Source organism: Monocercomonoides exilis, assembly GCF_001643675.1.
Source record: "Monocercomonoides exilis strain PA203 chromosome Unknown scaffold22-1379369, whole genome shotgun sequence".
In the NCBI taxonomy this organism is placed as follows: Eukaryota; Preaxostyla; order Oxymonadida; family Polymastigidae; genus Monocercomonoides; species Monocercomonoides exilis.
The window spans coordinates 1273928-1288923 of NW_027150567.1; the positions used below are offsets into that span (position 1 = coordinate 1273928).

Genomic DNA, 14996 nt, shown 5'->3' on the forward strand with positions numbered 1-14996 from the left:
CTTCCATGGTTAAAGTGTTATTCATTTGCATCGGGCGATGCAAGTGATTATCACATTTGAAACTGAATCAGGAGATTCTGATTGAGGTCAGTGATTTTATGTTTATATCTCATGAGAAGAGCATTCACGTTGTCTGTACAGATGAGTTTAAATATGAGTTTATTGTTTCATTCATTAACATTGTTTATGCATTTTCTTCTTTTATTTTCTCCTTTAATAATCTGATTATTGTTGATTTCAAGTTGTGTATGTTAAATTATGAAACTCTCTTGAAAGGAATAAATGTCATGTTTTCAAACAAGTGACAAAATGAGAGAATAGAAAATTTATTTTTTTTTAATTTCAACATCGAACAATTATTTTTGTATTATAGCTTTCTTTTGGCTTTTATTCACAAAGTTTGAAGAAAATCTGAAAAATGAATGATTGCACTATTCTGGGAAAAAAAATCAAAAAATTGAACGAAAAAAGATTTGATTGTTTGGCAACACAATGATTTCATTTGAAAAATGAAGATAATTCTGTGTGGACGATATTTGCACACAACGAATATCTTTCACTACACAAAAAATCATGATTGGGAAGAATTGAGTAAAAAGGCAAATGTTATTTTATGAAAAAGATATTCTAATAGTGAAAGAAGAGTTTTATTTTGTCTGATATTTGTGATCTTTTTGTTGCATCAACGAATATTTTGGAATGAAAACTATCGTGCAGCTTTTTGAGTTATCTTTGTTTATTTTTCATTTTTTTTATATTTCACTCATCGAAATAATTGTATCATAAATCGTTTTTATTGATTGAAAGCTGACCGACATTTTTTTATTGATTTTTTGATAAACATCTTTAGCATTTCTTTCATGATTGAAAATCGTTTTTCATAATGATACTTATTATTATAAAGAATTATGTTAATCAACAGTTTTTTCTCATTTTTCAAATGAGCTTGAAAAGAAAAATGATATAGTTCTATTTTTAATTGTGGCAAACATGTTGCTGATCCTTTTTGAAATTAAACTTTCGTTAAAGTCTTGATCAAAATTTTGTTTTCAGTAGGATTTTGAAAAAAAAAGAGTTTGAACTGAAAATACTTGTTGTTTATGATATAGCTATTGCAAAAACTAATTTTGATTCAAATCCAATTGAGATTAAATTTTTGATCAAAACTCAAACGAAAGTATGATTTGAAAAGGATCAGCCATGTAATCTACAAGATCAACAAAATAAAACATTTTTTTTTCACGAATTCTTGCAGTTAATATAAAAATGTCACACTCAACGACATAGAGAAAATTAAAATTTGAAAATATTCGAAGATTTGAATTCAAGTTTAATGTGACAGATCGATTATTAGTATTCATTAAAATATATGATGTTTCATGTCATCTGAAGATAAAGTATTATCAACGTTTCAAAAAGAAAAACACATTTTTTCAAAAAATGAAAATGCAGAATAATAGCAATAATCTCATTTTTATCGTTATCGTTTTGATTGAATTTTTCAAAAGAAAAAAAAGGAATATGATAGGAAATAAATACAACATTTGGATTTGTTTCAAGTGCAAGTTTACCATCAGTTCCGTTCATGTAGTTATTGTTGAAAATAAAACTGAAAAACAAGCTGAGAGTTACTCTTTGTTTTTTGTTCATTCTTCGAAAAACATCTTTTTGACATGTTTTTTTGACATTATCTTTTAAGAGAAAAAAGATTTTTATTCGAGCAAGTGGGAGATTGTTTTTGAGATCTTAACTTTTTTCGGGTTGTTTTTATTATTATTCATTGTCATTTGATTTTCAATTCTCATTCTTTTATGAATTGCTAATGTCTCGTTTCAAGAGACATTGTTTAACAAGAAAAAAATTGAGGAGGAGTCAATAAATTTATCTTTCACTTTTCAGTGTTTTTTTATGAATATTCATAACAAATATTCCTATAGAAATTTTTGATAGAAAAAATATGATATCAAAAACAATCACACAAGTGTTTGGATGAAAAACGTTATCAGTGTTCGGAATGATAACCAGAAAAGAATTGGAGGACAGGAGATAATTGTGAAGATAAATGAAGCTCTGTGAAAATAAAAAAAATAATCGTTAAAAAAATCATATGAAATATCGATTTTTGTTTAAGTCGAAATGTCAAAAGGCAAAGGCAGAGGTTCAGGTGATTGATCAATGATGAAAATTTCTATTGAAAAAACTGAATTTCATCCAAAATTGATACAAATAATAACTCGAATGAATGGATATCGGATCAATGACAAAGCTCATATCGTATCATATGCAATATAGTCAGTTACAGAATATGGTTTTTTTCTTTTTCTTTTTTTTCTTTCTTTTCATACAGAAATTGAGGACTTCGATAAATCCTTTGAAGGATACTGCGAAGTTTTGAATTTCTTTTTCTATCAGTCCGGAAAGAGAATGAATGACTAACTGATCAAATTGCGAAATTTCTGTTTCTACACTCATTGTCATAACATATAACGATGAAAAATTAAAAACTGTCATTTTATGAGTAAATAATGAATTGAATTAAGTAATAATGAAAATTTAATCGAAACGAGTTTTTTTTTTTTTTTTTTTTTTTTTTTTTTTTTTTTTTTTTTTTGAAATCATTAACATTGCTTTTGAATTTTGGAATGATAATTTGCATTAAATATTTTTGAAATGAACAATGAAAAATCAAAACGTCGTTTTCATTGAACATTGAAATGTATTTGTTTCAAATGTTGGTTTTCTAATCGATTGTGATTTTTGAGACTCTTTCTCATAAAACTATTTCAAAAATTTACACCCTTTATAAAGATATAATATCAAAAATTATAACTTAAATGAATGAAAATGTTTCTGATTTCAATATTATTTTTCCTGAAAATAGAAATGATAATGATTTCGATCCATTTGGAGCAGAAGATGAAAATAAGTATGAAAGTTCGAATTTTCCCCTCATCTTTTCTATGTTTATAATATTTTGGAAACTTCCTTTCAAATATATCCAAAGACGCTTCAATTTTTTTAACAATAATAATTCTATCAAAAACCAAATTCCTCCATTTTTCAACTAAAGTTGAAATATATTTTGTGCTCTCATGATGACTTTTGTGATGAAATAACAAAAATTCTTTTGTTTTGGAAGCGCTCCCATTAGCCCAGAAATAATGTCTATTCATAATCTTAAGATTCAGTCGATAGAAATGCTTTTTCATAAGCAAAAAATGAGAAAAAAAAAAAAAGACTTATTTTCCGCTAACAAAATTTACTAACGTACGTGAAGACAAAATTATCTTTACGTCACATAGGCTTTTATAAACACAATAAGGTATTTTCGATGAAGAGTTTATTTTTTTTTTTTTTTTGAAAATGATGATACGTCTTTTTATTAGAAATTCTGATGCAGAAAACATTCAAAAAAGAATTTCCTAAAAAAAATTATCAAATGCGATGGAATTGTCCAAATCCAGAAAGAAGTTTATTATTTCATTAATAATCATAGACTTTTCATTGAATATTCTGTATTATGTTCGTTTATTCAAAAAAAAAAAAATTCATGAAATCGAAAAAATTATGGAAACACCAATTTATCAATTATAATTCATTGAAAATCCTTTTTCAATGAAAAAACATGATTTTATTAAACAAAATGTATTATTTTAAAAAAAATTTATCAATTCTTTTTATGGAATGAATTAATTTGCTTTGTGAATTTCGTTCCACACAGCGCTTTGAAGATTTTTCTCAACAAATTAATATTTCAATATTTATTTTGCGTGAGAATGTCAGAATTACAATTATTTGATTGCAGAAAAAGTTTGGAACAAATCATTGAATTTTTCATAAGTGCAAGAAATACCACAAACATCAAATGAAAGATCATTAAAGAATGCATAACTTTTTTTTGAGATTTCTTATTTGATAATATTTTGGAGACCAATTTTTCTTTAATTTATATCATCCGGAGATAATCGCTTCAGTGTTTATTTTATCTTGAAAATTGCAAAGAATTAGCAACATATTTTATGGATAATTTTGAAACGAGAGAATCTGGAATTGTGACACAATCGGCAAAGCGAAAGAAACCTTTTGAAAGTGTCATTTTTATTTATTTCACTTTCAATGCTTTTTCTTTTTGATTTATCTTTCAAACAAGTGTTGTTGAATGAACTTGAAAAGTGATCTTGTTCAAAGCAGATTTTTAAATTAGATGAGATTTGTAAATCACTTGAAGAAATAGATCGGAGCGAAATTAAAACGATTTTGAAAGATAAACTTTTAGAAAATATAGAAGCAATGATTGAAAAAAAGAAAATATCATTGAATAATGCTATCTTTTTGATGAAGCATATTGCATACAATGCATCATTGCAGGACATATTTCCTCCTTGTTTTAATGACTCGCATTTGTGTAAACGCTTTAAATTGATGATTATTGCAGAAGAGCAGAAAAAAGAAGGAATAAAAGGAAAACTTTTGATTGATCTTTGTGAATGTTACCTTTTGCTTTCAAGTTTTGAAAACCATTCACCGGGAAAATTGATTTCTGTTTGTGTGAGTTGTCTTTTTAAAGTTGCATTAAAGAAAGAGGAAAATGAGGAAATAAGAAAAGAAGTGGAAATAGCATTGCTTGCTTTGAGTCGAATACTTCAGGTTTTCATTTGATTAATTATTTGAGATTTATTTTTGATGATTAATTATTCTTTAACACAGAAAATTGGCAAGGAGTTATATCTGAAAGAGATCAAAGAGATTATCAAGTATCATCAGGAACACAATAATCTGACACGACTTGCATATCAGTCAGCTTGGCAGTTTTTGATAAACAGAAAGAATTCAGAAAGAGAATCGGAAGATTTTGTTGTGAATAAGTTGCAATTTGTGCGAGAATTTACGGAAGAATTGGAAGAGCTCGCAAAGTTCGTAAATTTGAAGAAAAAGGAAAAGAAGGAGAAACGCTTCAAAGAAGAGAAAATCATAAAGAGATGGTTTATTCCTCTTCAATATATCTGTCTCGGTTGTAACTTGAGATGCATCAAAGAGAAAGCTGAGCTGATAACATGCTTTGTCAGAATGTACTGGGTAGGAAGTGCTTTTGAAAAAAGGATAAGCAGATTATGTGTGAATATTTTCGATGGAATGATAATTTCAGATGGTATTTCAAAATCAGTTTTTGTTGAATGCAAAGCGGTTGAATGCATTTTGTGCGAAATGTGTCAATCTTCATTGGACGACAACACAATTGCGCTATGCACTGAAATATTTGACACACTCTTGGAAAGAACGAACACATTTTCAAATGAAGTGAAGATTGAAGAATGGAAGAAGATGAAAAGAATGATGTTTGAAGTGATGGAAGAACGAGGCTTTCAAGATATTATTTTGAGCTTTCATGAAACTCCAAAGTCCCTCTACGAAATAATTGGACGACGATAGAAGGAAAAAATATGCTCTTTCATTTTTCAATCTTCAGATAAACTATCAATTTCCGTTTGATGAATCACAAAAAAAAAGCTTCAAATAAACATACTTGAGAAGTTTATTGAAGACTTTTTCACAAAAATTTGTAATTTCAAATGTATTGAACATTTTTGGACATTTCACAATCTTTCATGAAATAATAGTTTAAAGTTGCTTTTTTTTTGAGCTTCATGGCTTCAAAAATGATCAGACAAACAAGAAAAAATAAAGCCTTCACTTTTGTCACATATTTTCATTCATCTCACATTGATACCCACTTCATTCCTAAGCTTCTTTCATTCCTTTTATTTTTTCTTATTAAGCATGCACTTTTCGTTTAATATTTTCCTCATTATCACTTTGAGAGTGTCTGTTCAGTCGAAATCCATCACTTCCAGCTTACTCTTCTATTTTACCTCATGATATCCAACCAGTTTATTCTTCAGCATTATTCCAAAAATAATTCCATTTTTTCATTTCCTACTCCGTTTCAATATTGTTTAAGGCTTCACATTTCTTGCCTATTGGTTGAAGATTCACACTTTTCGATCAGCTCTTTGTGATTTCATTCTCAGTTAACCTTGGGAATTGAATCACCATTTACATTTTTAAGCCAATAAATGTCAGTTTTCATCAACTTATTTTTATTTTTTTTGAACTTATTTTTCAATTAAGTGATGTTGGTGAGTTCAATTTTCGATTATTTTAATGTTTTCAACTTTTAAAATTTTGAACTTTATTATTCGTTGTTAACAAAAAAGAATATACAGAGAGAGTTTTATGCATTATTCGAAAAATAAATTCCAATCAGAATTGTCAAGACGATTCACATGTTTCGAATGTATTTTAAATTTCTTATTTATTCTAATATCTAACATCATCAGTTTTTCATTCAGTCATGGAAAACGATTTTTCATTTTCTTTTCAATCTTTGTTGAAACCGTTATTCTTCGCCTTTTCTTACACGAATTCGTTTTTATCTTTTCTTTTGAAATAATTGATCAAAAATACCAAAATGAAGGTTCATTATTTCCCGAAAAAAAAATCATTTTCTAACTTTTTTAATTTTCAGGATTTTCTGCAATAACACTGATTGTTTGAATTATTTTGTGATATGATGAAGTAAGTTTACGAATGAAATTTCTCGTTTAATCAAATTAAGTGACAAATGAACAAAATGAACATTTTGTGTCGATGCAAGCCAAAGGTTGAAATTGGTGAGCTTTCATTAACAAAAAAATTTGAAGGTTCGTATTGGCTTTTTTGTGAACCTTTTCATTTTTCGTGTATTTTCTAATTTTCCTTGAATGTTATTTTATTTTTTGCTTGCTTCAAGATATGCTGAATAATCTTGGGAAATACACAGACAATGATCAAAAATTGAAAATTGAAGAAATGAATGGATTGATCGATACCATGAAGTTGAAAGAACTCGCAATCATTTCTGAAAAAGAAACATTTGATCAAGTGGAGAAAATGATTAAAAGAAAGAAATTGCGTTTGGAAAATGCACTTATGTTGTTGAAGCATTTGGGATATTGTGTAAAGTTCAAATATGCATATGATACATTCCTTGAATACTCTCCATTGTGCAATAGATTTGAGACGATGAAATTCAACAATGTGAAAAAAGCAAAAAATGAAAAGCTTCTTATCGACGTTTGCGAATGTTATCTTCTTCTCTGCAATTCGTGCTCCATGGGAGACTTTTTTTCAATGTGTATATCAAGTCTTCTGAAAGTTGCCAAGAGGAAAGAGGAAGATGAGGAGACACAAAAAGAAGCGGAAATGGCTCTGATGACACTAAGTCACCAGAATGAATATCAGGTTTTAACATCTTGTCTTCGCTAGACTATTGATTTTTGATTATATTCAGTCTATCGAACAAAAACTTTATTTGAACGAGATAAAGGAAATTATCCAATACCATCAACAGCATAACAATTTGACACAACTTTCTTATCAGTCTGCCTGGCAATTTTTGATTGAGAGATTACCTCAAGGAAGCAAACTTGCCAAAACGACAGTGAATGAACTTCATTTTGTCAGAGAGGCAACCAGAGGATTGAATGAGCTGATTGAATGTGTGATCTTGAAGAAAAATGAAAATGCACAAGAAAATTCAAAAGAATTGAGAATAATGTTGCGATGGCTATATTCGCTTGACAAAGGGTTTAGCCATTGCAATTTGAGTTGTGAAGATGAATTTGCTGCTTTGATGGAATGCTTAATTAGACTGTACAGGTTAGCAAGGGGTTATGAATTCGAGATTAGAGGAAAATGCATAAAGGTGTTCGAGTCACTGATAGGAAAAGGCATTGCTTTGGTTTCTATTTTTGTAAAAAGAGGAGCCATTGATATGATTTTTGAGGAAATGAGAAAACAGACACTGGAAAATAGTCCAATTGCACATTGCCTCGCATTATTCTCTGTGCTTTCAGAAAGATTGAACCGAAGGAAGAATGAAAAATGCAGCAAAATAGAATTGAAGAAGATGAAAAGAGAGGCATTTGACAAATTAGAAGAAAATGGATATGAGGATCTCATATTGAGTGTCCATGAAATATACGTTTGCAAAACCATTAGAGATGGATTTATCTTTTTAAGAAAATCTTCCAATTATTTTATTTATTTATGAAAGAAAAATGCATTTCCATTTCAAGAGTTCGTTAATTCTTATTACAAGAAAAAAAATGAAAGGAAGAATTTTGAGTTCTTTTTCCATTTCTGAAACAATTGAAAAAAATTGAAATCTCAAGAAAGTCAGAGATTTCATTTGAATAAATGCTTATCGACAAACATAAAGCGTAAATTTATTGTTTCTTGTAAGTTATAATAACTTTAAATGTTATTTCGTAATTCAAATTTCACACAATGTTATTGACTGGAAGTAACAGTGGTCTTATCATTTTTCGAAAACCAAATCAAATCTTTATCCTAATCAAATAACAGATTTTGAATGGTTTTATCAATACTACAAATACGAGATAAAATACATTTTGATACGGAGATTTTTATACGAACACAACTTTATTTGATCAATTTGTTTCGAGAAATCATAATACAAATGAATCTCATTATAAAAAATATGGAAATTGATCATCGATAAAACCTCTTGCACAGATTGAATTTGAAGAAAGGAAGGTCGTAAAAAATGATGAAAGATGAAAGCATGTCTATGAGTTCAACTTCAAGTGGGATGTCAATTGATTATTCACTCGCAGAAAATTACAGCAGACTAGAGGCAATTGGCTTTTCGATTTTCACTCCACTTTACCACCAGCCGAAGCATCCAAGCAAAACATGGGAAATTTTCGTATGGGCTGTAACAATGCTCCAATTAGTCACATTAAGTTTTTTTCGAATCGATAATATAACTCAGAAAGTGAATAATATTTCATACGTTTGCAGTCTTCATTTATATTCTTATAATTTTTGATTTATATTTTATTTTGTTATCCTGATTTTAACGACGATATTTTTCTATATGATTTTATTTTAACACATACCAGTACATATGTTTTCCAGACGGAACGTCTCTTGGATACCTTGCAGGAAATTTTATACAGATTGTAGCTATGGGATGCGTTGGTTATTTTGCATTGCTTACTGCATACTTATTGCTTGTCTCAGTTTTTCAAAGTGTCATTGTTAAGTCACAACCATGGATCATTTCATTACTAAGATGGATAATGAATATTACATTTTCCATCTTGTTTATCCCGTTTATTTCATTATGTATTACTACTTTTGATTGTTATGAATCAGGAGGAAAACTGGTTCATCGTGGATATGATAGCAATTCCTATGCTGACTTGATTCCATTATTAGGATTTGTTATTGCCATTGTCACACTTGTTTATGTTTTATTATCTTCATTTATAATAAATAATATGATTTTTAACCACAATCCGAAGCATGGAGGTTTGTGGTCATCACCGCGTGGTTTGTGGCAAGCAGTTGACACGTCTTTTGTGTTTGGGTGTGTGTTTGCAATGCGAACACTGATTGAATGGCCATTCTGGCGCGGAGTGGTAACTGTTGGATCTTCTTTGGTGATGATGGTGTATTTTGTGTATATTCAGCCGATATACAAACTGAATGGAAACCTTTTGATGGCGAGTAAATGGTGCATGTTTGGATGTTTGAGACTTATTGATGAAATTGCGTATGCAATTGAAGGAGCGACAGGAAACTGGACTATTACTATTGTGCTTCAAGCTGTTGGTGTGATTGCTGGAATAGTTATGTGCATTGTGCTGTTACCTAAGATTGGACGAAAAACAAGAGAAAGGAAATATCTCTTATCAGCTTTTGAAAATCAACTTTCAGACATTTGTACTAAAAACCCTTCTTTGGCTCTGCCTGCGATGAAGAAGCCTGAAAGAGTGGAGCCGTCATTGCGATTTGTGCAAGAGGAGAACTACCAGTCGATGATTCATTTGACATTTGCTGATTATGTGTACACGCAAGCACTTAAGACGAACATGAATAACAGTCTTCTGTGCTTTCAATATGCGACGTTTCTGTCGGCTTATCGCAAAAACCACATGAAAGCACACACGCTTATCCAGAAGGCGCGGACGCTTTCGCCAGACCTGTTTCTGCGATTTGTGCTGACGTGCAAGGCGAAAGAGAACGGCGGAAGGGCAAACGGAGAGAACGGCGGGAACGGGGCAGGCGGGATGAATTCGCTTGTTTTCACTACTCTACTGGCAAAGGCAGAGAAGCACCACGAACTGGCTGTGAGTGCAATGAAGGACTTCTTTGAGAATGTGACAGCGATTATTGTTGACTACAAGTCGATTCCTGTTCTGCTGAATTCGATTGTGAACAACGAAGACATTGCACGAAAGAGCTATGAAGAGCTGATTGCATCGCACGGGCAGAACACGGCTGTCTTAAGGAGCTACGCACGTCTTTTATTAGACATTCACAACGACGAAGAGCAGGCGGACATCATTCTCAACCGGGCGGATCTGATTGAGGAAGAGTCAGTCAGCTCAATTAAATCTCTGACACGCGCACACGCTGCGGCAGGGCTGCACGATGTGTCGCTTGGGATGGGCGAGGTGGACGAAGTGGACAACAGGATGAGCGAAGGCAGTGGGAAGTTCAGTCCGACGGGGGAGCATGACATTGAAGGAGAATCAAACTACTTTCGAACAATTCGCCAAGAAAGCTTTGAGGTTAGTGCAAGAAGCGTTCAAGAGAGCACAACATCAGCATCAGAAAAAGGAGCAAACATGAAGTTGGCAGCAAATTCGTCTTCGTACGATTTGCAGAATTTCGATGGAGAACACGAAGGGATTGCAAAAGGGGAGAAGCAATGGCAGTCTGCCAGCGATATCAGAAGGAACCAGCGGAACGACCGAATGAAGAAGAGGAGGAAGAAGAAGGATGCAGTCATTATTGATCTGTTTGTGGGCAAGCGCAACGAAAATGGAAGCTATACGAGCAACTTTGTTATTCTGAAGTGCAGCATCATAACTCTGCATTTTGTGAACATCGTTGCGCTTGTAGCAGCTCTCGTGGTGTATGTTATAATGACGAATTCGTATCAGAGCAACCTGCAGACGCTGCGAAATGTGTGCGACTTGTCGTATCATTCAGCGCGTTCAGCGACAATTGGGTACAACTTCTTTGTGTACGACAAAAGATACAACTTCTCAGACCCGCCTGTATTCGACGATTGGCCGTCGGGGATGATCCAGAAGAAAGATCTGATGAAGATGCTGAAGGAGACCTCAGAGAACTTGGCATCGATGCTTGGGAGAATTCACCAGTCGACTGCAAACTTGGAGGTGTGGGAGACTGCAGACATCAGCACGTATCTGTTTATGATCACGACGAAGGAAGAGGTACAGCCAGACGGAAGTGTGGAGGAAGTGATAGACACGAAGAGGCAGACACTCCACTCGTCGTCGATGCTGCAGGTGATTGCAACCGTTTCGCAGATGACACATCATCTTTATCTTTCGAACATATCTTCTCGTCCACAAGACCCAGAATACATCGCAAACATTCAGTATTTGGTGTTCAATTGCCCCGTGCCTATCTTGGATGGCGCAAAGAGAGTTATCATATACTATTTTGAGCTGATGAATACGGACTGCAACATGATTATCACTGCCTTTATCCTCATCATCACTCTCTTCATCACTCCCTTGTCGATTACGCTGCTCATAATATACATAATATTCACAAGAAGGGCAGTGAGGAACCGGATGAAGGCGTATCAGGCGATGCTGGATGTTCCGAAGAACAAGATGCAGAGTGTCATTCGCAGACTTCTGAGGGACGATGATGCAGACGACGAGGAGTTTGACATGAACCAGGCGATGCACTACAACCAGGACACGAAGCCGAGTGACAGTTGCATGAGTGGAAAGATCGAACACTGGGACGAAGTTGGACAGCTGCTTTTGGATGAAGCAGCAGATGAAGAGGTGATGCAAAATGAGAAGGAGAGCGAGAGTTCGAAGAAGACAGAACCGAATTCTGAGCAGCAGTCGTGTCTGGAAGATGACAAGCGGGCAGCAGATGTGCTTGTCAATTCACCAGGAAGCAGAGTGGCATCGCAGGAAGCGTCGCCGAAGAAGACGCCGCTGGTTATCAGCTCGTCTGTGTTGGACATGTGCGCCGGAGAAGCAGTCTCTCCAATGCTTTTGGAGAATGAGCCTCTTCTCGAGTCTATTCAGGATGCTCCTCTCACACCGCATTCGAACAAGTCCTTGTTTGGCGAGCAGACAGCCACTGCATTCACTATTGCACCGTCACATTTACAGTCCCCCAGAGTCAACGAAGGAAACGTCAAAGGAATGCAAGCTGCTGATCAGAATTCAAACCTGAAAAGCAAAGCAAGATTGCTGCAGTCAAACAACGATCCTTCTTCGAATTCACCAAAACATGAAGGAGAAGGCTCAGTAAATGAGCTTCCGTCTTTCCCCTCCAAAAATGAGGTGTCTGGTGCTGGGCATTTCGGATTCAAATCGAACGGAGTGGGATTTGTGGAGCACGACAACGGGATGGCAAGGAATGGACAAGACGAAATTGGGCCACTCGGAATGAGCATGATGCAGAAAGGGAACATGTCCAAAGCACAGCTGTCTCCGATGTTTGGGGGCAATGCATATGCTCAGATGCACATGAGCAAGTCGCTTCTCAACAACCAGGACGAAGACATGATCAATGCGTCGCAGTCGCCCTTGGCGATGCATTCTTTCCTTTCAGGGAATCGGAGTCCGTCTCATTTCGGGCTTGTTTCGACAGGCTCGATTTCCATCCAACACGCGATGTCTGAGTACGAAACGGGGTCTATTTTCAACTCTACGCAGATGATACCGCCTCTCTCACCGACCAGCCTGTACCAGCAGAAAAATCCGATGATGTTCAGCCAGAACCTTCCGTATGCACAGTTGGAAAAGCTTCCTACGATTCCCTCAGAAAATGTAGGCTCAGCGAAAACAGGTGAAAACACATCAGACAACAGCGAGCCTCTTGTTCTGTCGTCTCAGGTTCCGCTTCTTGGCTTGCCTGATCCAAAACTCTCTTACGAAGACGAAGATGCCGACGAAGCAGAAAAGAACAAACAGAGGGGATTGGTCAGAAATGCTGTTGAGGATACAGCTTGGGAAGAAGGGATGGAGAAGGAGATAGAGAAGCATTCAGCAGCATACCAGCAGCTGCCCAGCCCAGTCAACAACAAAATCATCATCACGATTATCCTTTCTGTTCTGCTTGGTCTAGTCGCTGTTGCTGTTCCTGTCACTCTGGTTTGCTATTACGTCAGCAATTACAAGCCAACCACAGCCAATATCATCCTTTCTGGAATGCGTGCTTCAATCTTGTTCCAGATCCAATTCTTACTCACATCCATTCTTCAGCCTGTGCCTGTGCTGCAGACTGACCAGTCAATCACGTTTCCGAGGTCGCGCAATCCCGTAATGTATAATTCGTCCCATTGTTCAGGCTCTCAGCTGACAGCGCGGGAAATGCTGGTGCCGATGTCGAGGTATTTCGAGGCAGTGCATCTCGACTGCCACTTCGGCGATTCTAAATACACAACGACGAATGACTACACGTACGATTCAGTGCCTGTTACCCGCATGAACACAGGATTCAACACAGAAGTTCTGCTGAAGGAAACAGAGTGCTTTCTGGCTGAATCTGATGACTGCTCTCAGATGAATCCGATTCGGATGTATGGCGTGACAGGCAACATTCACGGCCTGACGACGCTTTTATCGCGGATGAGGATCAATCTGGAGAGGATTTCAAAGATGGAGATTGAGGACATCACGTTTACCACGGGCGAGGCACGCTTCGTTTTGAATGCTCTTCGAAACGACATTGTGGGAGGCATAAACAAAATGACGAATATGATTTTGGAGACAGGAAAGAAAGAAGTCCAAACTTCAGTCACCATATTGATAATTGTCGTTGCTGGCTTCTGTGTTCTTTATCTTGCTTCAATGATTGGAAACGGGCTGACCTGGATCAATGAAATCATGCACATTGAGAATGTGTCTGAGAAACTGTTTGAGCTGCTTCCAATCAAAGAAGGCGAGAAAGAGATATCGATAATGTCATCAATGATAACAGGGCATGCCTCATTTGACAAAGGAAGAGAAGCAATTCTCGATGCAGCACAGCAGCTTCTCACGTCAATCAATCAATACGAGCAATTTGAATCGATGGTGGAAACATTCTACCAGGTGACATCGACCGCGCTAGCAGTGTTCAGTGAGGAGGAGAAGGAGATGGAAGCGAAGAACTATGCGAACATTGAGAAGCACAAGAGAGAGCATTTGCTGTTGAGGCAGCGGCTGACGCTGATAGGAGACCAGCTCCGCTCAAAGAACGATGCAGTGAAAGCTGTCGGGAAGAGGAAACTTGTGTCGCTGTTTGATGTGCACTTCACGGATGAAGATATCACCTTTGCAGATGCTGTTTATGCAGCAGATATCAAGCGTAAGAATAATGATGAAGACGATAACAACAATAATAACATGTAAAAGTTATGGACAATGACTGTTTTCTTTTTTCTTTTCTTATCCTTTTTTTTTTAATTATTTTTGTTCAAAGTCTTCCTTGCTAATTATTGTTAGCTGCATATAGTTTTGCAGCCGCTTTATTTTTTGGGATATTACGTAGGTTAAAATTTGAAAAGTTGTATTTCTTTCTTTCTTTCTTTCTCTCTCTCTCTTAACTCATGATTATTTTTATTTATTCCTTTTTTTAAAAAACAATTTATTTGAATTTCTCATCAAAAGCATCCGCTGAAATGTTTGTTTCAGCATGCTTTGTGTATTTCTCTCTCTGTATATTTATGATTATTTTGATGATTTGCGAAGGATTGGGATGAATTGGTTATGAGATTAGTATTTCGATGTTATGAATTTTGATATTTTTCGTTCGCTTTGTATTTTCTGATTTTCATTTCTATGTATTTCTTGGTAAAAATTAATTATTTTTTGCTTTCAAACAAATAATTCATTGTTGCGTTTTCAATAACTTTTATTGATAATTCCTTTTTTGAA

General features: G+C 34.7%; 2 protein-coding genes across 2 annotated transcripts; both read left to right on the plus strand.

Moving 5' to 3' along the window:
* Nucleotides 1-6622: 6622 nt before the first annotated feature.
* Nucleotides 6623-7703, plus strand: MONOS_17582 (uncharacterized protein; the record flags this gene model as incomplete). Its single annotated transcript, XM_067870516.1, has 6 exons — nt 6623-6701; nt 6791-6921; nt 7088-7113; nt 7185-7281; nt 7331-7538; nt 7699-7703. 6 exons carry the CDS (start codon nt 6623-6625, stop codon nt 7701-7703), a joined length of 546 nt encoding a protein of 181 aa, XP_067727651.1.
* Nucleotides 7704-8608: 905 nt separating this feature from the next.
* MONOS_1874 (uncharacterized protein) lies at nt 8609-14471 on the plus strand (the record flags this gene model as incomplete). The annotated part of the gene is made up of 3 exons (XM_067871753.1): nt 8609-8770; nt 8967-9045; nt 9223-14471. The coding sequence occupies 3 exons, from the start codon at nt 8609-8611 to the stop codon at nt 14469-14471; spliced, it is 5490 nt and encodes a 1829-aa protein (XP_067727652.1).
* Between the last annotated feature and the right edge of the window lie 525 nt (nt 14472-14996).